Below are 26,465 nucleotides of genomic sequence, written 5' to 3' on the forward strand. Positions count from 1 at the left end.
TTTGCAAGTTCCCTCTTCCCACACAGTCTGCCAGTCACTGCCATGAAACAAAGGGTACGTCTACACTATGGGACTATTCCGAATTTACATAAACCGGTTTTGTAAAACAGATTGTATAAAATCGAGTGCGCGCGGCCACACTAAGCACATTAATTGGCTAGCATCGATTTCTGGAGCGTTGCACTGTGGGTAGCTATTCCGCAGCTATCCCATAGTTCCCGGAGTCTTCCCCGCCCCTTGGAATTCCAGGTTGAGATCCCAGTGCCTGATGGGGCAAAAAACATTGCTGTGGGTGGTTCTGGGTAAATGTCGTCAGTCACTCCTTCCTCCGGGAAAGCAACGGCAGACAATCATTTCGCGCCCTTTTTCCCTGGATTTCCCTGGCAGACGCCATAGCATGGCAACCGTGCAGCCTGTTTTGCCGTTTGTCACTGTCACCGTATGTGTACTAGATGCCGCTGACAGAGGCGATTCAGCAGCGCTACACAGCAGCATTCACTTGCTTTTGCATGATAGCAGAGATGGTTACCAGCCATTTTGTACTATCTACCTTGCCATTGTAAACTGGCAATGATGACAGTTACTAGTCCTTCTGTGCTGTACCCTCTGCTGCTGTCATAGGTGCCCCTGGCTGAGATCGGCTGGGGGCACAAGCGCCAAAATTGGGAATGACTCCCTGAGTCAATCTCTCCTTTATGGTATCAAAAAATAGAATCAGTCCTGCCTAGAATATGGGGCAAGTGTACTAGAGATCCAGTGTATCAGAGAACCAGAGAGCACAGCCGCTCTGCATCAGATCCCCCAGGAATGATGAACTGCATGCCATTCACAGGGGGTGCCCCTGCAACAACTCCACCTGTTGATTCCCTCCTCCCCCAGCCTTCCTGGGCTACCGTTGCAGTGTCCCCCCCACTTGTGTGATGAAGTAATAAAGAATGCAGGAATAAGAAACGGTGACTTGTTAGTGAGATAAAATAAGGGGAAGAAGGCAGCCTCCAGCTGCTATGATAGTCCAGACAGGACATTAAGCAGTGGGGGGGACAGGAGCCCAGCATCCTGCTAGGATAGTTCAGGCAGTACAGAATCTTTTCTTTACACATGAAGGGTGGGGGCTGATGGAGCTCAGCCCCCTGTTGCTATGATGAAGACGGTTACCAGACCATCTACTTATGGGTTGATGATGAGGACAGATACCAGTCCTTCTGTACTATACAATCTGCCACAAGGCTGATGATGAGGATGGGAGCGCAGTCCTACTGCACTGCACCCTCTGCCACAAGGCTGATGATGACGACAATGGATATCAGCCATACTGCACCATCAGCCACCAAGGAGGGGGGGGGGAAGAGAATACAGCAGCTCGCTACTGCAGAATCGCGTCTATCAGCAGCATTCAGTAGACATAGGGTGACATTTAAAAGAGTCGAGAGGATTTTTTTCCCTTTTACTTCTGGGGGTGGGGTAAAAGGATGAGCTATGCCCTGAACCACCGCAGACAATGTGTTTGACACTACAGGCATTTGGAGCTCAGCCAAGAATGCAAATGCTTTTCGGGGACTGCAGGAACTGTGGGATAGCTTGAGTCCGTCCCCGCTCCCTCCCTCCATGAGCGTCCATTTGATTCTTTGGCTTTCCGTTACGCTTATCACGCAGCAGTGCGCTGAGTCCCTGCTATGGCGTCTGTCTGGAGATTTTTTAAAAATGCTTTGGCATTTCATCTTCTGTATTGGAGCTCGGATAGAACAGATTTGCCTGCCCTTACAGCGATCACATCCGTACGGTCCATGCTGGAGTTCTTTTTGGATTTTGATTTCGGACTGCATCGCCACCCGTGCTGATCGGAGCTCCACGCTGGGCAAACAGGAAATATTCAAAAGTTCGCGGGGCTTTTCCTGTCTACCTGGCCACTGCATCCGAGTTCTGATTGCTGTCCAGAGCGGTCAGTGGTGCACTGTGGGATACCACCCGGAGGCCAATACCGTCGATTTGCGGCCACACTAACCCTAATCCGATATGGCAATTCCGATATTAGCGCTACTCCTCTTGTTAGGGAGGAGTACAGAAATCAATTTAAAGAGCCCTTTATATCGATATAAAGGGCCTCTTAGTGTGGACGGGTGTGGCGTTAAATCGGTTTAATGCTCCTAAAACTGGTTTAAACACGTAGTGTAGACCAGGCCAAACACACACTCGCTTGCCCTATAGGCACTGAGCAGACAGACACTTCGAGAGGACTGAACTCTTGGGAAAAAGTGGACTATTTTAGAAAGTCAGGAAGAAAATTACATTTATTAAAGTCTAATATTTGATCTCTCATGCCACCCAAAGTTGTCAATTAGAGACAATGTTTGTATTATAAATAGGAAGCCACAGGATCCCACATGACATTGCTGTATCCAGCTTGTACAAGTTTCTTTGCTTATATAACATGAGATAAAATAGGGTCTTATCTTATTTTGTCCAAGACACATGCCAAAGGATAATGCAGTGCTTTCAAGTGCTTGATTTCATAGCCTTAATGTTAGCTTTCTGCGTGTAACACACTTAAGGATTCGCCTTGTTAATGCTGTAGTTAAAGTATGCTTGGTCTCTTTATTATCCCATAAGCAGGAATCACCTACAAATAATCTATTTCAGTATAATTACATGAACAATTTTAGCCAGGAGTACAGAGATGCCCTACAGTTACTGAAGCATAGTTATATTCCCACCTCTGCCCCTATGATGACATGCCTGACATTTAGATCAGCTGTCTGAGCTGCAGAATCATTGCAGTTATTTCCCCAACAACTGTTCAGTATGCAACTTCTGGCACGCTGACTGGCTGATAGCCATTAGAGTATGATAATTTGCATAATCTCTACTGTTATTTCCATAATAGCCATACCATAAAATATGAAAGTCTCCAACAATTAGTTCTATAATCTGTTCTGATTGGCTCCCATACTCAGCATTTTCAGGCTGTTTGCCAACAATGAAGATTATAGTCTCAGCTTTATGCCCTTCAGATGAGAAAAATAAATGCCAAAGCGTCTAACACAACTAAAACCAGAAGACACTGGGTTAACAAAACAAAGACAGGGAAATGGTTTTTAAAATGTTAAACATCTCAGACCTCTATCTCCATTTTCAGGGTGGGACTTCATCTGGTTCCCTCGTAACTTAACAGTAACCATGAGACTTGGCCAATGAACTGTGTTTATTCAGCACAGGTATCTTGTAAACTGGAAGCATTCTCAAGTTATTACAACCCAGACCCCACTGCCTGCTTGAAAACAGTGCTAGGGCATGAATAGGCCTCACTATGAGGTTGTAGTAACCAGAAGTTACAATCTTACAGCTCTTCATTGTCTATATGAAGTGAGTTGGGGTCTTAGTATAATTAATTAATGTACACACTTCCATATTGCAAAATACACCATTGCAATTGGCACCCTTATTACCAAGATAACAGTGGGACTGGAGAATGACCTACCTTTTCATCAATAGAGGCTGTCGCTCACTGGCACAGACCCATAATGATGGGTACTATAGAAAACCTTAAGCTAGTGTGGCAAATTGCCGGTACTGTTATGCTGGGTCTCGCGCTCTCTCTTCTTTGGGGAAGGTTCAGGGCGCCATTGCTTGCCTCTGAACCGGTAACCCCACTAGTGTCCTTGAGGAGTGGAGTGGAGAGGGAGGGACCTGGGCCCACCCTCTTCTCCAGGTCCCAACCCAGGGGCCCTGAGGTTAGTGGTGAACCACTTGACCTGGTGGTTCCTTCCCCTGGGCTACTTCCCTCTCCTGCCCTTCAGCTTGTGGACGGGCTTCTTGCCTTCCTTCTACACAAGCCAGGTGCCCCTTGCCTAGGGTTTTTGGACTTCTCAGCCCACCGCAGCACTTCTCCAAACTTTCCTTTTGTGTCTCTACAAAACTGTTCTCTGCTTCAACTCCTTCAAATCACTCTCTGCTTCAACCAAACCTTCCTGCTCCAACCCCCACACTATCTGACTGAAGCAGGGGTTTATATCATGTGACTGACTGCTGGTGCTCCAATTGGCTTCAGGTGCTCTAATTAATCTATAGCAAACCTTCCTCCCCTTGCAGGGAATAAGGCTCCCTGCAAACACTCTCCTGCTGCCCTCTGGCCATGCTGTATCACACTAGGCAGACAGCAGAACTAATGGAGAGGAGGAGGGTAGCAAGGGGAACCAGGCACTACTGCTGCCCATTTGTTGATGAAGACTTTGTCGCTCGAAGTGGTCAGACAGCCATTGAAAACAAAGGATAAAAATAGAGGGGGAAAGGTGGACTAGGACTGAATTTACCTGGGAAGTTTTTAAGCTGGCTTCTAGGAGAGAAAGAAAATAGCTCTAATGGGTGAACTCTTACTTTCTATTAGGTAAAATAAACTGCCATAAAGGCTAGCACACACAGAGGCTGGCTGAAACTTCGTCTTCTGCTAGGTAATATTTAACTCAAACTCTGAAGTGTCTCAGCTTGTTCTTGTGAGGAAGTTTTTCAATAAGACAAAGGGACTCTGGATGATGGACAAATGAAACACAAACCAAAGCCTCAGATGCACACTGTACTTCAGACTGGCGGCCAATAATGGAAGCCTCTCCCATTCCCTGCTATGAAATTCTCAATCATACTGTGCACATCTAAAGTTAAAATTACAGAAGAAAAAAGTGGTTTTGCTGCAGGCAAGTGTTTTAGGCATTGGGGCAAAATGGCTGAGGAAAAAAATAGACATTCCATATCCAGCTGGGATTCCCATTATTAAGTCTCCATTTTGTGAAAGAAGTTCGCCAAATGTAGCTACAAAAACCTCAGGGAGTCCATTTCTAGCCTTAAACATTAACTATTTTGAGAGAATTGCCCTTTATGTCTCCTGTCAGAAGGAATAAAAAAAATAAAAAATAGTCACTCCTGAGCTGTCAGAGTTCATTATTTTTAGTGCATGCTAGCAGCTTCAGGTTTAATATGCATTTCAAAAAAGTTACCCTCCTACCACGAGCTACTTTGTTATTTTAAAATATCAGCTACTTTGCAGAGGCATTATTACTATCAATCAAAATGTAAGTGGAATTATTCTAGTAAAAATGTAAAACAAAGCAGTACAGGACCCAGGAAAAGGCAATGACTACAATCCTTGACAATGAAACCCCATGACAATGGAATGCGGTGAGAAAAATATTTATGCTACAATGCCATATGTCCTAACCACATATGATTTAGAGTCTTTTCGTGCTTTTGTGAAGCTCATCTGGGGTCCAACTATGTATTCCTTACTATGAATTTGATGGGAATTGCACTTGACCAAGATGCAAGAGCAGCCTGTTGTTTCTAAGAGGGAGGACATAAGCTTTTTACAGATGTGTCTTTGTGCTTGAAATTCTAGGGAGTGGAGTTTAATCACTATAGTTTATCCTGGTTTCAGAAAGAGCAGGGAAGATGGTTTTAAACAAAAAAAACCAATACACTTGTGAAAAGACTCAGTCTGTTGAATCCTAGTTTAAGCCACACACAAGTTCAAGCTCCTTTCTATTGCTAAACTGTCATTACACACACACACACACCAAACCTTTAGTGAAATTTGACTACCAGAGGGTTGGTAACAGGAAAAGTGCTCTAACAAACTCAGAGAAATTGCTGTTGTGCTAGGTTACAAACTTTTAGTTATAGCCTTCTACTTAATAGCCAAAAAAAGAACAGGTCATAAATCTGATGAGAAAATGACCTACCTTTTAGGTGCTCATGTTGAGTAGAACTCATTTCACATGCCACTCATTCAGTGAGAAGGTTACAGCAACTTCCCTTGGTTTTCTGAGCTATCATTACACCAAACTAATCTACAACACACAGCTCAACAGTCAAAGTAATACATATTATAAGTCATGTAAATTGCTTGCTATTTTTAAAGGACTAAATTGCGTCCTTGATTGCTCACTCTTGCATATTTCATAGGATTAAGCTTAAAAAGGGAAGACCAAGTGAAATAAGTTCTCTGTACAAAATGAACATCTTCCCTGATGTATTGTGAGGCTTCAGTAGCTATATACCCATAAAAATTACAGAGATAAATCTGATCATCATTTCTGAAGTGGGTTCTTGTGTGGGGGTTTGATCTTTAAAGGTTATTTGGTTTTAGTTATTAGAAACATTTTTCATTCTACTCTGCCGGTTCATAATATTTTACTACATTCTGCCACCTTGTGGCATAACATTCTAATGAACCATAAAGCTGAATTAATAACTTCCAATATCATAAAGAGCTGCTGCATCAGCACCAGTACATTTGGGTAATAGCTTAATGGATTTGTAATTGTCTGCACATAATCCTGCATTTAATGGTGACTACCTTTACTAACATTACTTTTAATAAAAATACTTCCTCGGTGTTCTAGCACAAAATAGGGCCCCAATGACACCAGCTTACATAGCCATAAATTCCCTTCCACTAAAGTCAGAGAGGGAAGCAAACTATTTCTCAGAGTTCTGTCAACATTCCTGCAGTAAAGAGCTATAGCCACTTCTAATTCACTCAGAGCACCACACGTAGTAAGCGGCTAGCTCCTGCTCAGAAACACATTTTGCCTCTAAAAAGCTTTTTCCAAAGGAAGTTCTCTTTGCATTGTTTTGTCTCTACAGAGCTCAGACTAACAGCAGCAGCCGCCACCGCCACACATTCCCGCTAAACCTACCATCTTTTATCATAGTAGAGTTTGCCATCTTCAATCCGAGCTTCAAACCGCTGTGCCGGAGACTCTGCAAGTGTGGCTGGTAGGTGTTCTGGAGATGAAGGAGATGCTGGAACAGAAATAAGTTGTATATATAGACTAGCATGTTCACATCAGCATATATACATGAAACAGGAAAACTGATGATAGGTGTAAGTCTTCACTTCAGAGGTGTTAATGCAATTTCACTGACTAAAGAGGTGTGGTATGAACAGAGGAACTCTAATTTACTTCTGCTTTGACATAAATGCCTTCTGTTTGGGCAAGTCATTTCACCTCTGGGCTTGCCAGGCTTCTCTCAAAGAACTTGAAAAGCGATAGTGTTACAAGTAGCAGACAGATTGGCCCTTGAATTAGCTTCTAAGTGACTCTTGTTATGTAACTAAGCCCAAAAAAACTGAAGTAAAGCCAGCTACAAACACTAGAGAAATATCCAGACCCCTCTGGTGAATTGTGTAGCACAATTGGCCCCACCCACCTGAGAAAACTGGGTGAGCCATCTCAATACACCGCGTAGTGAAGATGAAAAACCTCTTACAAAAGCATTTTGGTTGATTCTTGAATCCTACATTTAAACAGACACCTGCCCCATCATATTTCACTATTCATACTGTTCGTTTTATAAAAAAGGGTAAGATGGCAGTTTTGAAGCACTAGAATTGCCAGTAATTCTCACTGGATGACTAACCACAGAGACTAAAAGAAGTTCCAATTTAAAGACTGCTACAAGGCTCCAACAAGATTCATGTATGCTTGAGAGAACATGATTTGTACCCAATGTTAATATCATCATGCACTTACCTGGTCTCTTGGGTGATTTAAGCTACCAGAAAAGAGAGAGGAATAAAGCAATTTTAGACATTTGAAATGCAACTTGTGGTATCAAAAGCATTAGTCTGAAAAAGGAATTGTGACAAATGAAAAGCAAGATTAAAAAAGAATTGGAATGTAAAATTGTAAGTAAAATTATTAGTTATAACTAGAATCCAGATCAAATCACGAACAGTAAACAAGGCTTGACATGGAACATCAGTATCATGAGACAAAAATCTGGAAAATGAAGTTCTCCTCTAACTTCAAGTAATTCACCAAAATAAACAAACCAAAACCAAACTCCATCTCACACCCTCCCCTCATATTCAGAGTGTTCTGATCAGGCTTGGAGTAGACTGTTCTAAAATAAGCCTCATTGATGAGAGAACTGAAAACTCACTCCATCATCTTGCATAGTTTTAACAAGCCCACATGGGAACCTGATGGAGCTCTGGCAAAACAGATCATAGGTCTGGAAAAGACAAACCTTTTATATACAGCCTTCCCACCTCACCCAGCCAGCATCCTATGACATGAAACAAAGCTGAGATGCATTACAGAGAAAGACAGAAACACATGACCTCTGTTTTAAGATTTGAGATCTGACAGGAGTTTGTATCAGTGTCTGTAAAGCCAGATGAAGGAAAAACACTTCTGATTCCTCCACTTTATTAGAATCAGATATACTGTGCTTCATGCAAATAGTACATCAAATATATACCATTTCATTAAAGTTAATTCTAACCTGTTGGAATGGGATTGGGGGGGGGGGGGGAAGAAGGAGGAGGAACCACCATCTTGATAGGCCTGGGTATGTTAGGCAGTGGAGTACAGACTAGAAAGCCTACTTTGGATGGGATATCTACGTAGGTGACAATTTCCCAGCATTATGAAGAGGAGCAACTGATTAGCCAGATATGGAGATAATTCTCAGCATTGAAAAGAAGGTTAAGTTTCTCTAGATCAAGCTATTACTTACCTTATTCAGTGTCCTAAGATCCTCCATTATCTGTTCATCCGTCAGCAGATAATTTAACTGGGGTATTCAGAATTAAGGTACATGTAACCAAGACACTTTTGACAAGCAAAGGTAGAAACCAAACACCCCAGTGGTCTCCCTCTCACTTGACCAGGACAAACTCAGAATTTTACAAGAAAGTCACCTACAGCTACAATATTCAAAGAGTCCTACCAAAGAAACAAAAATCTATTTATTACATAGCCATCTTCAGGGCTTCACGCAGACTGTAGCCAACTGACAGTTCTGTTGCAAAAAACCGTTCTAGAACATTAGAGACACAGGGTGGGTGAGGCGATATCTTTTACTGGACCAACTTCGGTTGGAGAAAGAGACAAGCTTTTAAGCTTACACAGAGCTCTTCTTCATGTCTGGGAACTGTCTCCGGGTGTAAGTTTCCCAGACTTGAAGAATACCCCCGTGTAAGCTCAAAAAAGTTTGCCTCTCTCACCAACAGAGGTTGGTCCAGTAAAAAAAAAATAAAAAAAATCTTACTTACTGACTTTGTCTCTCCAGTATCCTGGACTGACAGGACTACCTACACTGCATACATACTAGGACATATCATTTTAACCAAATTCATCAATAAAAACTGCTTTAAAAAAAAAAGAAACTTGACATTTATGCCGTGAAGGCATAACCAGTAACATTTTCACAATCTTTTCTAACCTGCACTGTATGAGAAGAATACCAGTTAATACTTGAGCTGCAAGAAGATCCCATTGTCACCTCACATTTCGTGAAGAGCTGCATTCAGTGTTCTGCTGATCAGCAGAATGAGGGGACAATGGCAACACACTGCAGCCCACACACTGCGTGTGAGCAGAGGCCTGGAAAATATGAATCTCCAGTGCATCTTGGGTCAAAACAAAGTAAAATTGAGAGGAAGATAAAAAGGAGTACCATCAACCTGAAACTAGTCAATTATTAAATACAATTAGAAGCATTTTAGGGCATTACATGCACTCCAAGTTTCCAGTGCCAGTTTTTCTGGGTTTACAATCACATTTTCCTCTTTCTTTTCTAATGTATTGCTCCCCTCTGTGCGGATTCTGCACCCCCTCCCCCCCTTTTTTTTTTAAACCACCACAAAAAACAGGGGAAATTGATGAGAGAAATAAAATTGATTGTATTTAGGTGGGTTGGGTTTTTTGGGTACAGTCTGTGTAACCAAAAAAAGTGAACAGGAAAATTTTCCCTGGTTTTTCCAGCTATGATCTTGCAGGTTACTTCTAACACTTAAAAGTAAGAACGCTCAGACAGAAGTATCATTTTTTAAACTGAATTGTCCCTTCAAAAAGGAACAAAAAACCAAACAAAAAGGCTATTTTACAACAACTTAAGAACAGGAGGCTTCACTTCCAGGATGTGGATTTTGATGGAATGCTTGCTGCACTCCTGCTTTAGTGCAGCAGCATCCAGGACCCTGTCAAAAAGCAGACTTTGACCTTTCTGCATACAACTAGCATTAACCCTTCCTCAGGGAGGAAGGCGGGCAGTGCTTAACTTAGGCAAGACGTGGAATCCAAGCTGGCAGTCACAGTTTCATGGAGGAAAGAGTGATTTCCACAGCAGCAGGGATAAATATAAGTCTGTGGCAGATTTCCCTGAATGATGGCAAATAAGGGATACTTTTTTTTTTTTTTAAAAAGGAAAACCATCTAGCAAGAGTAGTTCAAACAAGGCAGGCGACCCCTGCAGTTATATTCAATTAGAACTACAAGTTCAGGGTATAGTACAAGCATGCAGAAATCATGAGTCACTCCCAAAAGTCATAATATGGGCTTTAAAAAAAAAGTTTAAACAACAAACTTGAGGCTCTTTTTATTTGCCTTCTGAAAAATAGATGTGCCTGGCTTACTTTCCAGTTAAATAAAAGGTACAAAAAAAAGTAGTCACGGCTGCAGGGGAAACACTTACATAGGCTATGGTACCATGCAAACACTTACATAGGCTATGGTACCAGCCCATTAGATCTGACCTCTGAAGGGAATAAAGATTATGTATTTTCCCCCTCCTTTATGCTGTACGAAGGCATGAAAGATTTTCTCCAATTTTAGTTATAATAGCAAGTCTTGCATTCCTTGTTTTCACTACACAGCTCCTTAGATGACCAGAGATGTGGAATCGCAGTTCTCGGACACCAGATGAAGGGGAAGAACAGATGAATTTCCTCTCAACTATTTTGTCAATTATTTGAGTTAAAGCCCCTTCCTCCCATCTTAATCCACATCCTGTCTATGCTCTATGGGATTCATTACTTTAAGGCTATGTCTACACTATGAGCCGGGGGTGTGATTCCCAGCTCCCGTACAAGATAGTAGCGTATCCACTGTAGGACAGGCAGCAAGTATGTGTGTGAGAGATGGGAACCTCACCCCAACTGTAGACCTACTCTAAGGGCATGTGATGGATATTTTTTAAAACAAATCCACTTCAGAAATTCACAACCCAATCTTTATTGACAAAGCCCAAAGTAGTCAAGCCACCACGCTCAAAAACTGGGCCTAAGAACTGGTTTTTGTTATAATCTTCTGTTAAGTGAACTCAAAATACAGAGCTTGCTTACTCCAACACTAGTTAAACGTGACAGATTACGTTGCCGAATGTCTTAGACCGACAGATTAAATCAGGTCCTTAAACCTTATTTATAATTTTCTTTCCTGTGTGCTGCATTATTGACGTACTGTGTCATACCCTATGTGTAATAATCTAGACTCATAAAATGGCACTTGACTGATTGTGTAAAAAGGATATCAGGGGCAGGTTTTCTCCTCTTATCCGGGATCGGAACAGGGTCATTTGGCCTCCTTCTCAATTTCCTCGTCATGATAGGTTTCACTTCCATGGAATCTGCAGAATAATGAAGTTGGACAGCTGATAAGACCACAGAAGATTTTGAAGAATGACAGGGAGATGAGAAAGGCAGCAAGATTTGCTACAAGGCACAAGAAGAATCATCTTTCTTCCTTCACACAGAGAACGTGATTTTTCAACATTAGTTACAAGCACTGGCAAATGCTGAAACTGGTGGCAGTGAATTAAAAAAAACAACAACACACACCACACAAATTCTGGATTACTTAGTTAAATACAGCATTATCAATGTCATGGTATAGCTATGTCACCTCCACATGATACAACCATATTTTCAGGGTTTTACAGATAGATAATTACAGAAATGCGCTACTTTAAAGACTTAGCATACATACATTTTGGAGATAATATCAAGAATCTGTTTATCCAGATTTAACTGGAAATTTTTAAAGGGTTTGGTTTATGAATATTTTTGCATTAACAAAGCCTGGTAGATTTTTTTTAAAAACATAAAAGTTTGCAAGCCAGCCTCAAATTACAGACAAGTCACTTTGCCAACAACAATTTTTACCACTAAGGTATACTGGAGGTGAAAAGAGAAGTAGTACATGAGAGGCTGCCATAATGTAGCTTTTTAGTGCCTCAACAATATTGACTAAGCCAAATTTCTACTGAATTGGTCTTAAATTCACAGAACACATTTAATCCCAGAGGATCACAGACTATACACAAAGTTTGCTTCATCTATCAGACACTTCTTGAGTGAGTCATAGCAGCAGTTTAACAGCACACAGCAATGGAACAGAACCATTTTAGCACAAAAAATTAGGGGAGGGGGGGAACGAACATCCAACTGAAACCACAAGGAGAATTTTAGGTACTTGAGTAACTACTTGAGCTGAGATTTAGCTAAGAATCCACAACTATTCTTAGTTGATCTGTTGAGTCCAGATGACCCCACAAAGGAGCCATTTTATAAAAGATGTCCCAGGTCAGAACAAAGTAGAATGTACTGGAGAAATAAGCTTCCTTCCTGAGAAACACTATATTGCTGATGACAGACCCTACACCTGCCTCCTTCTGAAGGGTTTTAAGAGCAATTTGTTTGGCCAATTAATGGCTGATGTTGACTGTTTCTAAATGGCAATTCAGCCAGTTGGCTGGAAAATGGTACTCGATTCCAAATTAGTAATGAAGGCTGCAGTCAGCAAAGCAGCAAGAACAGAAAAGCCCTCAGCATATCAAGGTGGAAGTGAGGATCTTTTTCATCCCCAACCCATACAAGTGACAAAAAAATTAAATATTTACACAAGTATTTTGTACTGAGTGAGATCTCTCACCATCGAGAAAATACACTGCGCAGCACACACAAAAAGCAGACTACTCCACATTCAGTGCTCTCTGGTGTACCGGAGCAGGCCACAGCCAGGCCAGAGACATCCTTCCCTGGCCCACCCGAGATAAGGTGGGGAGGGAAGGGGAGAGTGTGGGGGTCCCGGGCTAGGGATGGGGTCATGGGGGGGTGGGCACAGGGGTTACTCCCCTGACCCCCAGCTTCTTCCCCTCCCCCAAAATTTCCCCACCAGTTGCTGTCAGGGTAAACAGCTGGCACACCGGGACACTTTGCTTACTTAGGTTTACCTCCGAGCCTGCAGATGCTTGAGGTAAACAAGCCATCTCAGCCCGCCAGAGTATATACAGTCGTCTTCCTCAATTTATGTTTGGCTATGGGAGTTTTCTTCTCTACAATACAATGTGACTGAACATTATAGCAGGAAAACAATTAAATCTTCCAGTTAACGGTAACACTCATGTGCATGGGTCCTTTTACCAGATGAGCAAGAAAAGGAGCTTCCCTCTATCTAGGTCAATATCCTTTCTAGACTTCTTAGCTGTAACAGAGTCATTCCCTGTATAAAGAACAGGAGTACTTGTGGCACCTTAAAGACTAACAAATTTATTTTAACCAGCTCTGTCCACATATCCATTCAAGTGACACCATCATAGGACCTAATCACATCAGACACGCCATCAGGGGCTTGTACACCTGCACATCTACCAACGTGATATATGCCATCATGTGCCAGCAATGCCCCTCTGCCATGTACATTGGCCAAACCGGACAGTCTCTACGCAAAAGAATAAATGGACACAAATCTGACATCAGGAATCATAACATTCAAAAACCAGTGGGAGAACACTTCAAACTCTCTAACCACTCAGTGACAGACTTGAAGGTGGCAATTTTGCAACAAAAAAACTTCAAAAACAGACTCCAAAGAGAAACTGCTGAACTCAAATTAATATGCAAATTAGATACAATTAACACTGGCCTAAACAGAGACTGGGAATGGTTGGGTCATTACACTAATTGAATCTATTTCCCTATGTTAAGTTCTCCTCACACCTTCTATGGGCCATCTTAATTATCACTTCAAAAAGTTTTTTTTTTCCCCCTCCTGCTGATGATAGCTCATCTCAATTGATTAGACTTTTCCTGTTGGTAAGCATACTTCCACCTTTTCATGTTCTCTGTATGTATAAATATCTCCTGTCTGTGTGTTCCATTGTATGCATCCGAAGAAGTGAGCTGTAGCTCACGAAAGCTCATGCTAAAATAAATTTGTTAGTCTTTAAGGTGCCACATAAGCAGAAAGTCTCTCAAATCAAATAATTTGCAACAAAATTTCTCATTTGTTCTTTTTGCGGATACAGACTAACATGGCTACTACTCTGATTCCCTGTATACTACAGCTACACCATTCACCAAGCTAACTCAAATAGGAGACAAAGGGAACCCTTAGCACACAAAGCAGATGCTGCATGGAAATTAAAGAATTTCTACACAGTATAAGCAGCACAGTGTAATTTTTCAGTAAACAATTTTAAAATGCATTATGGTCTAAAGGCTTCTCTGACTTTGGATCTTTATCCAGATTTTTGGTTAATATGTAATATACTATGAGACACAAAGTGCTCTTATGGCCAATGTTAGATTGGGCAGGTTACACAAAGCCATCAGCACTGAGATCTATCCATACAGACTTCAACAATAATAAAACTAAGTCTGCAAACCTGTGCAGAAACTATGAAGGGAAGTCTGTAAATCACACCTTTTAACACAATATTGTCTCAGACTCTCCATAAGGTGAGGGAGTTCTTTATTAGAAAGGCAAGAGCAGACCATTGGTACAATATCATAGCACCATCTGTGAACTAGGCTAATTATCCTTCTACTTACTTTCATTTGTGTCAGTTATCTTGGCAATGCTTTCTGTATCAAGGATACCAGTTGGTTTCAGGAAAAAAAAAAATCTGTCCACTTAATGCTCATTTTCCAGAGTCTGAACACAAATGAAATTTTCCTCTTATCTATTTCACTGGCTTCACATGGCCTTTTTCAACCTTTATTGTCTGCCTCTTTAGCATCTGTTACTAAAGAACTCAGAACCCAGTTTAAATCCTGGCATGACTGGTTAGAGCAACAATGCGGCACATCTCAACAGTTTAACTGCCAGACTTCAGGTACTGAAGTAGTCCCTTCCCCACAGATGGAATGGGAGGTCGTGGGATGACATTTCCCAGCGGCCTAATGGGAAAAAAAAAAAAAAAAAAAGGAACATCTGGTGTATGTTCGCTAGAAGAGTTCAGTAACAAAAATGGTTATAATGCATTAGCTCCAATTGTCACCATACTACAGGCAAATGATGAGAGAATCTACAGGGATATGCGAGGTCTTTACTAGGCTTACAGATAAGGAGCCATTATTCCAGAACACACACACACTTTAAACATGCAAAAAACCCACTTTTTAAGACGTATAGCTTAAAGCTGTGCTGCTGTTAGTTGAAACGCCAGCCATGGGGACACACTCTTCAGACAAAGTGTGAATTAATGTCCACCATTCCATGGTTCCAAAGGAATCCTACAAAATCAACCAGGCAGTTTTCCCCCCCCTTTCTATATGTTGAAACCCTAGGGTGTCAATTTCTTTCCGTCTATAAACACTAAGTTAAAAGGAGTAAACTTCCCTCTTATACCTGGGTACCATTTATTTCTGGTTAAACTTCATCATTTAAAGTACCTATTAAAGTTTCTTCTCTAGGTACTGATCCTTTCAACAATTTGCCTTTTTTTCCTGTACAAGCTGGCTGGCTGCTGCTACTACTGCTGAAGTTTTGTTACTGGCTGAGTCACATGGGTCCTGCTTGAGGCAGTTGAGTGCTATGGTAATATAAATATTTCTAATAAGGAAATTGCAGTCTGCTCATACACCCCATAAGCAGAAAGTCTCTCAAATCAAATAATTTGCAACAAAATTTCTCATTTGCCCTTTACACTAAAAAGGGAGGAGCCTGAGGAGGGGATAAATGGATGCTGTGGCACATTCTGGGCAAAGAGATTTATCAAATTGGAGTTTTTAGTTTACGGGGGAAAAAATTGTTACCCTTTTTGAGCATTACACCACACTACTGACTGCATGTGGGAAAACAGTCACTCCTTTTCTCCATACGTCTCAAACTCAGTCCCAGTCTCTGGCTCCAGTTCCAATATAGAAATAAAACTGAAGATTGACATGCTCCTTTTAGAGAGGGTGATCACTTGAATGCCATAGTCAAGAAAGAATTCTGACAAGGAAGCTACAGAAGTGCTGCACTGCCCCCAAACCACCCCTCCCCCCCACATTTACTCTAGATACAGAAATTGACACAGAAGAGATGCAGAACCATAGGGGCTCTGGTCACTCTTGTATCTTAATAGTTTTGGTCATTCTAGTAGACCAAATGCTACAAAGAACTAATTCTCTCCTATAAGTATCCAGATTTTTTTATTTTCAGTTCAATAACCCCTAGGCTCTACCTAAAACAACTGAAAGCTCCCTTCAGATCAAGTGACAAGGTATCCAAACCGTGGAATGGTAGTGTAGCAATAGCAGTGTTTAACACCACACATCAAATTTTGCAACTTGTTCTGCTAATCAAGAACAAAGTCAATGCAATTCTAGAGAAATCCTGAAACATTTAATCAAATAATTCTACAAAATTCTATAAAAGCCCTCAAATTTAACTATATTGATTCATTAGTTTGAGCATTCTGAAAAGTGCTTAGCAGTGGTTCTCAAACTTGTGTACTGGTGACCCCTTTTACATAGCAAGCCACTGACTGTGACCCCCTTATAAATATATAAAAAAGTGGTTTTAGTTTAATATCATTATAAATGCTGGAGGCAAAGTGGCATTTGGGGTGGAGGCTGACAGCTCACAATCCTCCCATGTAATAACCTCATGACCCCCTGAGGGGTCCCGACCCCCAGTGCTTAGGTCTCATGTTTGGAGAGAAGAGACAGATGCTTATCTTTTTACCTCCTGTTAGCTCCATGGTTAGCTTTTCATTCTCTATCATCTTCTTCTTCTCTTCTAATTCAGCAATCAGATTTTCCTTCAACTCAATTTTCTTATCTTCAAACTCCTTCACTGCTGCCTTCTTCTCTTTGATATAATTTCTCTCCACCTGCTCTGTCTAATGCAAGCCAAAAAAGAGGAGGATTAAGGAAAAGAAGCCTAATGACAAGGATGTACACTACAGGTGGAAAGGAGAACTAATGATAACAAGGACTGATTAGCTTTGGAATAGAGCAGCCATAGTCATCTTACATTTTAAAAGCGATATCAACATTTATATGACCAGTTGAAAAATGCTTAAGAAAATGAACAATAAAGCAATGACTACACTGGCAGTAGTCGTGCTACTCATTAAAATCAATCTTTGGTAATGCTTCGTAACACTTAATTCAAATATATCAAAGTTCTTTAACAGAGCAATCCTCAATATTATGCAGTCAGTATAATTTATCCATTTTGCAGGTAGGTTAAATGAAGGAAGACCAGTTAAGTGATTTACCTAAATACATAGCCAATGTTAAAAAAAAATCCCATAAATGGCTATTTTTAGTCACTATTTTTTTAAACAACCTTCAGTAGTTACTTGAGTAGTATTGATAGCAGTGTATTACTATATCTCAGCTATGGTAATCAATTTTAAATAAAGAAAAGGTCTACATAGATTTCCTGGAAACAAAACACACACACACAAACACACACAAACAGCTACCACGTAATATGATACTAGGCTTAAAAAAAAATAGACTGGTATTTTATTTCTAGAAGTTAAGAACACATGAACACTTACTTCCAACTGGAGGAAAAGTTCTGAAAGACAAAAAATACAGGTCTAGTTAGCATCACTTTATTATCCTTACAAGACACACAACAACAACTTGACTTACTAAGTAATTCGGTTTTACAGCCAAAAAAGGTGGCGTAAACTGTACACATCTATCCCATTTTGATGCACATTTTATAGTTCTACATTGTTGATTCCAGCATACATGTGCCAAAATTTCTGTAAGAGTATATTGTAGGCTGACATTTTGTAGTGTATTTAAACCACAGGTGGTAGAGCAGTGTCCCATTTCTGTTGGGCCAAGCTGCCATATTTAATGGCATTTAGAAAGCAGTTGGGCATTTTTCTAGCTTAACATGCTATTTAAAAAGTTGGCACTAGATTTAGCTTTCCAAATGAAAACAAAAACTTGAAAGATGCAGCTGACACTGCCAGATGAATGCTCTGCAAAAGAACCATGCTTTAAACAGATTTCACTAAGCCCAGCTGTCATTGCTTCAGCAGCACTTCTCTGGCAGAAAAGCCCTTTCATCAATTTGAGTTAACAGACACGAGGTGGCCCATGCCCCAGATTAGGAGCATATTAATGCACCACTGAAAGCAAGTTATAGCCTGTCTCAATTACATAATTCAGTTCATACATTGAGATCAGGGAAGAGTATTGCTCATGAGTGCAGCAATCCTGCTCCTAATGAAATCAGTGGCAAAATTCCCCACTAACTTCAAACTGAGCAGGTTTACTGGAGGATTCACGTCCCAAAATGAGGATTTCACTCAACGCTGTGACGACAAATTCAAAGTAAAACTAAGGCTCTTGATCAGTCTTTACTTCACTGTATCAAATATTAATAATTGTGATCTTCAACCCCTGGCAAGCAGCAAGAGCTAGGAACAGTAGGTAAGTTCTGAACAGAACAGGTGCGTTAAACTTGTTTCAAAGAACAAACTAATAGCATTAGAGAATTATAGCTGTGATCTATTTTAGCTAAGAATTTATATGCACCAGGAAGCCATATAAAGATTAAACAAATTTTTGTACGCCAAGGCCAGAAATGACAATGAGGCAACGAAGACCAGTCTTTCAATTTCTTAAGGGCTTTGCCACTGGTACAATGAAAGCTTAGATACAGAACAAAAGCTTCTTTTACAGATATAACCAAAAAATGAGAGTCCAAAGAATTGAGAATTTTTTTACACATTAGACAGAGCCAAATAAAAATGCAGACAGGGCAAGAACAAAATTTCAACTGCCCCTCTTCCCAATATTGCTGTAGTTGACAGCAGGAGTTTTATCACAAGGGTGAAAGTTAACACCATCTGTCCCCTAACCGAAGAACTCTGCCACTGCAGCAAAGATCTCATTGATCTCTGCCAACCCAGGGTACACACTACAAGAGAGTCTGTTTAGCCTGACATTAACAAATTATGAAAAACAAAAATACTGCTGTAGTCCAACTCTAAACTACATCAAATTTATCTTCAACACTTGAAGACAAATTCCTGCAGTGAGCAAGAGGAAGAGATCAGTCCAATTCAAGTTGCACTGGCAAGTTCTTTGAGGTGACAAATACAGTCCTAGAAACACTGGTTGTGCATCATTCACATGATGGTCAGTGCTCACCTGAGATGTTATTGGATTTTAACAGTGATACCAGAACCCACAGTATAAACATACTGCAGTGCAAAATGGCCTCGGTATCTGTACAGCATTACAAGGTTTTATCCCTTAATGCTGAAGGGTGGAAGAACACTGCTACATTTTCATTGCAGACTCCCACACATTCTTCTGAGAAAGCATCTCTAATTTAGTGGAAGATAAAAACCTACATAGGAATGAGTGAACAAGAGCTAATTTAATTTCTGAACTACTCACTCTAGAAGCACTGTATGGCAGCCTGTTTCCCTGACAACTTCCCATAACCGCTATTGGAAATTTTGAATTATATTAACATATTTTGATACATTACGTTTTACATAGAAAGATTACTGAGCGTCCTAGCAACAGCTTCACAATTAAAGTAGTACTGCTACTGGCCTCATGGTCAAACAGTACATACCTAGAGACCTGGGCCAGTAAGCTGCGGTGTGATTAGCAAGCAGCATGCCCAACCCCCGCAGCCATGTAAGACAATGCTGCCCTAGAGCAAAGTCTCTAACCAATTCCAAAGCACAAGCAGTGAGCTCTTCAGGAAAATTCTAGCCCCCACTGCATGCCCCTCTTGTTGGAAGGAATCACTACAACAGGAGGTTTGAAAGAAGGTGTATTGGAAGATTAAAAGAAGTTAAATGCTATAATTTACATGAGGTCACATTAGACCAGAGGTAGGCAACCTTAGGCACGCGAGCTGATTTTCAGTGGCACTCACACTGCTCGGGTCCTGGCCACTGGTCCAGTTGGTTCTGCGTTTTAATTTAATTTTAAATGAAGTTTCTTAAACATTTTAAAAATCTTGTTTACTTTACATACAACAATCATTTAGTTATATATTATAGACTTATAGAAAGAACTTCTAAAAATGTTAAAATGTATTACTGGCATGTGAAACCTTAAATTAGAGTGACTAAATGAAGACTCAGCACATCACATCTAAGTGAGATCTTATTACTTGAACTGTAGGTATACAAGTGCCCAGTCAAGACTGCTGTTTACTGATCAACATAGTATAGTTAGCCAATACACCTGCAGAAAAGCATGATGGATTCTGTTATGCCTTATGCCTATTCAGCAAAGAAGCCATTTAGCGTCACTAAAAAGAGTGAAAGACTGGAGAATCTTTCGCTCCTGCCAACCCTGTTCTCCTAGTATTGAATCCATGTCATGTTTCTCGGGTGTGATTCTAATCTGTGAGGCATCTACATAAAATGCATGCAAGGACCTTTGATTTTTTTAAAACAAAAATCCAGCTTACCTGCATTCCGTATCCGTTCCTTGTATTGCTGATCCAGTTTTTTCATTCTTTTTTGATATTCTTGCAAAGTACCTATTTGAAATAAGTTGCAGATAGCCATAGGGTCATATTGTTTTCCAATATTCAATCTTAGATAGTTCATACTTTCTAGGTAAATTTAACATTTGAGAAAAGTATACATTTATTGAAGGGAAAAAAAGCCTAAAATAGAAGACTGCTACCTTGCTTCCCAAAAACCAGCCAGAATATTTGTGTAGCAGCACCATCCACTTGTGTGCATAGCAGGAGATGGCTGAATTTGTTTTGTAACTAGAGTCATAAGTGTTTGAGAGGTATCATGCAGTCTCCCAAAGGCACGAAGCTGCCAAAGGCACATTACATACAGAAAGGGAAATAAATAGGAAGTATGGACTATACCAGTGAAGAATGAAGATGTATGAGAAGACCCATGAGCTCTAACAGCAACTTTTCCTAGTGGTCGCTGTCTCAAGGGACATTTTTCTAGAGGGCTATGAGGTACATCTCACTGAAAAACCCTACCATAATTAGGTGAAACACAAGCCCTCACATTTCCTATACCTCATTTAACTGCAAAACCATCTCACAAGTGAAAGTATTGAAGAAAGTGACTTCCTCACTAAAATGTAAACATCATTTCAAGCCCTCCTTCTACTGCACACAGAACAAAATAGTCTGTCCATCTTCTATGGACAACACTTTCAGGACATTGCTACTGTCGTTTCTCACTTCCACTTAGACACTTTTTAGAAACTGAAAATTGTCAGGGAAAAAAAAAAGCCACCTCATTTTAAACCCTACCTTCCTGCAATTGTTGTAACTGCCTCTTAAGAGATGCCAGTTTGTCCTGATACATCCTGCAAAGAGAGGGCAATATTACATAAACAGGTCAACCACACTTTATTTCACCATCTGCTTAGGTGAATAAATCCATTTCACTCTCTCACCAAGTAAAGAGGAGCTCCTGAAAAGCCTTTTACAAGAGGAAGTATTGTAAAGTTTAAAAAGGGTATGGCCTATTTAATCCTAAAATAAACCAAGAAAGGTTATGCTGGGAACCTCAGAAATAACTGTTGCAAGATGTTTTGATCCACTGATATAAAGAACAGTACCACAGAATCATTTTGCCATCTTAACCTCTGGCAAGTCTCCATCTTTGTGCCTCAGCTCCCCATCTGTAAGAAGAGGCTACTTCCGTGCCTTATAAGTCTTCCCCAATACCCATGCAACGGAAGTTGAGAGTAAACCTGTGGCAAAGCCACGAACAGAACTCTGATCTCCTGCCTCGAAGATCTGTGGTTTTAACTTAAGTTCATCCTTCTTGCCAAGCATAAAACATCTTTGTCAATAAGTGAGAGACTACTGAATGCTACAAATGCATTTAAAGATCAAGAAAATCTGTTTTACTAGGGCTCTCAGAGTCTAGAAAGTCTGGATTACTGGGCTAGCATTGTTGGTATTGTACTATGCAAGAGCATGCAGTGGGTGTCTTCTCTGTTTAGAATGTACCAAGTGTGCCCTTCTGGACAATATAGGGACCGAAGTTGAACGTCTCCAAGAAAGTCATAGCCACCTCTTTTTGTCCAGAAGGAGAGTAGCCAAAGTGCAGGTTCTTGAACAGGTTAAGTAGTTTGTATGTGTGGCAAGAGAGAATCCTAATGAGTCCAATAAATCGTTAGCTATCCCTGTTGGGCGAGGCACTATGCAATCAGAATGTCAGTCTCTATCTTAGAGTTAAAAAATCTCAGGATATGTCTACACTAGAAATGTTACAGTGGGCACAGCTGCGCCGTTGTAGTGTAGATACTTACTACAGCAACGGAAGGGGTTTTCCGTCATGGTAGTAAATCCACCTCTCCAAGAGGCAGTAGCTAGGTCAAGAAAAGAATTCTTCCACTGACATAGCAAAGTCTACACCAGGGCTTAGGGCAGCTTAATCACATCATACAGGTCATGACATTTTTCACAGCCAAGTGATGTACTTAAGCCAACGTAACTTTGTAATGTAGACCAGCCTCTTGGACACCAGAAAATGTTTTTGGTTGAGGAGGAAGGGGGACATTACTTACTGTTCTTTCATTTCTACATAGTCCTCTTCATCATGCTTTGCCAAGTCAGTTTCACTAGCATCCTCAGTATCTGAACAAGGGGAAGAGAGATTTGATAACACCAAACAAATCAAATAAATTTTTCAAGAAACGAGTGATTGTGGCACATGTGTAGTTATTCCAAATTAATTTAGTGCAGCCAAAAAAAGGGTATATTTTGACATTTCCAATTGTGGAGGTGATTCAAACCACCGTACATGTTTCCAACACATAAGCTGTTCAAGACGGGTGCTCAAACATTTAGAAGGAATTTTGGTAGTATATCAAAATGAGTCGGTTTTTGACATAGGATACTCTTGTGATTTCCTCACACTCACTCCACTTCATTTTTTGGATGAAATCAAATTGTATTAGCATTTTTAAATGCAAGGGCCTGACATCGTTAATTTGAACCAGGCATAGCACCACCAGTGCTTTGCAGGCTTCCTCCTTATAGCTTTAATCCTGACCTGCTGCTTCAATCCTTAACTCCCATACCACTGCATCAATAGACATGTATCTTGACCTACAGCACTACAAAGCAGAGTGATAATTATACTAACTTCCGCAGTGGTTTGCAACGGAGACAAGGGGCCCACTGAAGATATAATTAAAGTAATGTTATTTCACCTAGTCTTCTCAAACCTGTACTTCAGTATCTATATACATCAAAAGACTTACTACAGCTTTGTCTGACACTGATAAAACAGGTTAATGCCGCATTGCAAATTCTCTGCAGCTCTTCTAATTTGTCTTTAGATGACTGAATGGGCACAGTTAACTACCTTCTCACTCCTAGAGTTCATCCTGTCAAATCAGGGATTAGACATATTGGAAGGGTAGAGCTGGAAAGCTATTATGTGGACTGGGAACTTCAGTCTCTAATTCCATCTGCCCTTCTCGGATTTCTTCCTTAAATTACCAAACACTTCAGGCTTCTTGTGTTAAGATAAAACTCAATGTATCCAATAGGTATCAAAAGAGATATCTACAGCAGACCATGCTAGAGAGGGCAACATCTCCTAAAACAAACTGATGAAGCCTTGGTATTTTAATTCAAACACATCACAATAAGTTTTAGCCATACTGGGTGTGTTTAAAATGATTTATGACGACTCGAAACATCAAAAGGGAAGGACTATGCAAAGATGAAGAGTCCTTAAAAACACCCTCCCCCTCCCCACCCTAGGATATCAAGCTGGAACTTCAGAAAAGCCTTGAACACACTAATGCTTTCATGATTTGCCACAATGAGATGTTTAAAGCAACTAGACTTAAATTGAAACATGAAGGAATGAGAGCACAAAGCAGATGCTTCCCTTTCACAGCATCACCGCCTCCCTCTCACCCCCAAGAGTGTCTCTCAACTTTGTGCATGGCTCATTTCTTCCTCCCTCTTCTTCCCCTTGTATCCCCCAAGAGTCCCTTCCCTAACCTTCCGAGTCATTTCCCTCATTTCACTGTTCTGTACCCCCCACCCATACCCTTTCTTCCCAATCCCTGGAGCATCTCTTCTTCTGTTATTTTTATACCACTGAAACAAAGTCAAATGACACCCCTACTGTCATGTTCTTACTTTGTCCTTTCACTATCCCTCTCCCACCCAACCACCTCTTCTTAGTGTCCCCATTAAATCCCTCCTCTACCCTGGTACCTTTTCTGATCATATTGGAGGCCCTCCTCCAATTCTCTATTCATAGAATCATAGATCATAATGGTCCCTTCTGACCTTATAGTCATCTATTCTGACCTACTGCACAATGCAGGCCACAGAATCTCACCCACCCACTCCTGTATCAAACATGTGTCTGAGCCACTGAAGTCCTCAAATCATGGTTTAAAGACTTCAAGGAGCAGTGACTCTTCCAGCAAGTGACCTGTGCCCCACGCTGCAGAGGAAGGTGAAAAACCCCCAGGGCTTCTGCCAATCTGCCCTGGAAGAAAATTCCTTCCCAACCCCAAATACGGCAATCAGCTAAACCCTGAGCATGTGGGCAAGACTCACCAGCCAGCACCCAGGAAAGAATTCTCTGTAGTAACTCAGATCCCACCCCATCTAACATCCCATCACAAGCCATTGGGCATATTTACCGCTAATAGTCAAAGACAAATTAATTGCCAAAATTAGGCTACCCCATTATACCATCCCCTCCATAAACTTATCAAGCTTAGTCTTGAAGCCAGATATGTCTTTTGCCCCCATTACTCCCCTTGGAAGGCTGTTCCAGAATTTCACTCCTCTAATGGTTAGAAACCTTCATCTAATTTCAAGTTTAAACTTCCTGATAGCCAGTTTATATCCATTTGTTCTTGTGTCCACGTTGGTACTGAGCTTAAATAATTCCTCTCCCTCGCTGGTATTTATTCCTCTGATATATTTAGAGAGAACAATCATATCTCCCCTCAGCCTTCTCTTGGTTAGGCTAAACAAGCCAAGCTCTTTGAGTTTACATCCCTGCTCTATTTCTCTTTTCCCCATCCCCTTATCCCAATAACCCCGCTAGCTTCCTCTTGCCCTGGATCATTTTCTCCATCCAACTCATCTGATCCTATGCCCCTGAATCTCCAACCTCCTCTGCAAACACTCACCACTGCCTCTATTATCCCAGTTCACCTGGGCTCATGCCCTTCACCACCAAGCTGTTAAATCAATTCCTCACCCAAACTTCTTCCTTTCCCACTATTGCAGTGACACCTTGAATTTCTTCTGCCACACATTCCTACTCCCCAGGATCACTCAGGCACCCGCTCCCCACCTTGGGCTGCTTAGCCACCTGCCAAGCCATCAAACTATCTGGCCCCATCTCCTGGTGCACCCCAGCCCCGCTCTCCCTTCCCCACTTTCACCCCAGCCCCACTCTCTCCCCCCCACACCCCTTCCCCCCCAGCGCCGCTCTCCCTCTTCCCCCCCCCACGCCCCTTCCCCACTTTCACCCCAGCCCCACTCTCTCACCCCCTCTGCCCCCCAGCGCCGCTCTCCCCCGCCCCGCCCCTCGGCCCGCTGCGAGGGCGGGGGGAGCCACTCACCCTCGTCGGAGTCCCGGGCCCGGCCGCTGCGCTCGCCGTCCTCCTCCTCGGCGCTCTCCAGCTCCTCCTCCTCGTAGTACTCGGGGCCGGCGGGCAGCGCGGCGGGGGGCAGCCCCACCGGGACAGGGGCCGGGGGCGCGGGAGACACCAGCCCGGCCGCGCTCATAGCGGCGGGACGCGGCCCGGCCGGAACTCGGACTCTCCTGCTCCCGCCGCCTCAGCCGGGACTCGGACTCGGCGGCAGCTGGGCGAGGACCTCGGCTCGGCGCGCCACTTCCGGGTCCCCGAGGCTGCCTGCGCAGGGCCTCGCGCAGGCGAATGCGCAGGACACCTAAATCCGGGGAGAAATGGGCGGAGTCAAGAGCTCGGGGCCCCTCGCGATGGGGAGCGGCAGGTTCGAAACCCGGCCTAGCTCCAGGGCAGGCGGGCGGACCCCGCGTGGCTCCCCGCTGGGTCCTGTTGGGCGCGGGGCGGGTCCCAGGGCCGGGGAGTGAGTGGGCGGGCGGCACGCAGGGCTCCCATAAGCCTGACTTCAGTGCCCACAAAGCGGTTGAAACCAGACCAGACCTGAATTGTGAGAGAGGAACATGGTGTTGGGGAAGAGCCAAGAGGGTTTTTGTAAAGGGAAATCACACGCCTCGCCACCCTACTAGAACTCGCTGAGGGGGTCAGCAAGCATGTGGACCAAGGTGATCCAGTAGAGACAGTGTATCTAGGTTTTCAGAAAGCCTTTGACATGGTCCCTCACCAAAGGCTATTAAGCAAGGTAAGTTGTCATGGGACAAGGGAAAGTCCGCTCATGGATCGGTAACCAGTTAAAAGATAGGAAACAAAGGGTAGGAATAAATGGTCAGTTTTCAGAACGGAAAGA

At 42.0% G+C, this 26,465-nt stretch overlaps 1 protein-coding gene across 3 annotated transcripts in view; it reads right to left on the reverse strand.

Annotated features, from left to right (window-relative positions):
- The window catches only part of SUDS3 (SDS3 homolog, SIN3A corepressor complex component), a 32,309-nt gene extending 6,400 nt beyond the window's left edge, over positions 1-25,909 (reverse strand). Inside the window, exons 1-10 of one of the 3 annotated variants that reach the window (XM_039505061.1) lie at positions 25,595-25,907; positions 22,550-22,619; positions 21,282-21,337; positions 20,463-20,534; positions 17,560-17,579; positions 16,734-16,890; positions 11,311-11,406; positions 8,515-8,576; positions 7,524-7,545; positions 6,687-6,792 (exon numbers count right to left, since the gene is read on the reverse strand). In XM_039505061.1, the coding sequence (XP_039360995.1) occupies positions 6,687-6,792; positions 7,524-7,545; positions 8,515-8,576; positions 11,311-11,406; positions 16,734-16,890; positions 17,560-17,579; positions 20,463-20,534; positions 21,282-21,337; positions 22,550-22,619; positions 25,595-25,760 (827 nt within the window). In that variant the 5' untranslated portion in view covers positions 25,761-25,907. Of the gene's footprint in view, positions 1-6,686; positions 6,793-7,523; positions 7,546-8,514; positions 8,577-11,310; positions 11,407-16,733; positions 16,891-17,559; positions 17,580-20,462; positions 20,535-21,281; positions 21,338-22,549; positions 22,620-25,594 lie in introns of all 3 variants that reach the window. The other 2 variants (XM_039505063.1, XM_039505062.1) reach the window with 2 other exon arrangements.
- Between the last annotated feature and the right edge of the window lie 556 nt (positions 25,910-26,465).

This window comes from Mauremys reevesii, linkage group 18 (genome assembly GCF_016161935.1).
Source record: "Mauremys reevesii isolate NIE-2019 linkage group 18, ASM1616193v1, whole genome shotgun sequence".
Classification (NCBI taxonomy): Eukaryota; Metazoa; Chordata; order Testudines; family Geoemydidae; genus Mauremys; species Mauremys reevesii.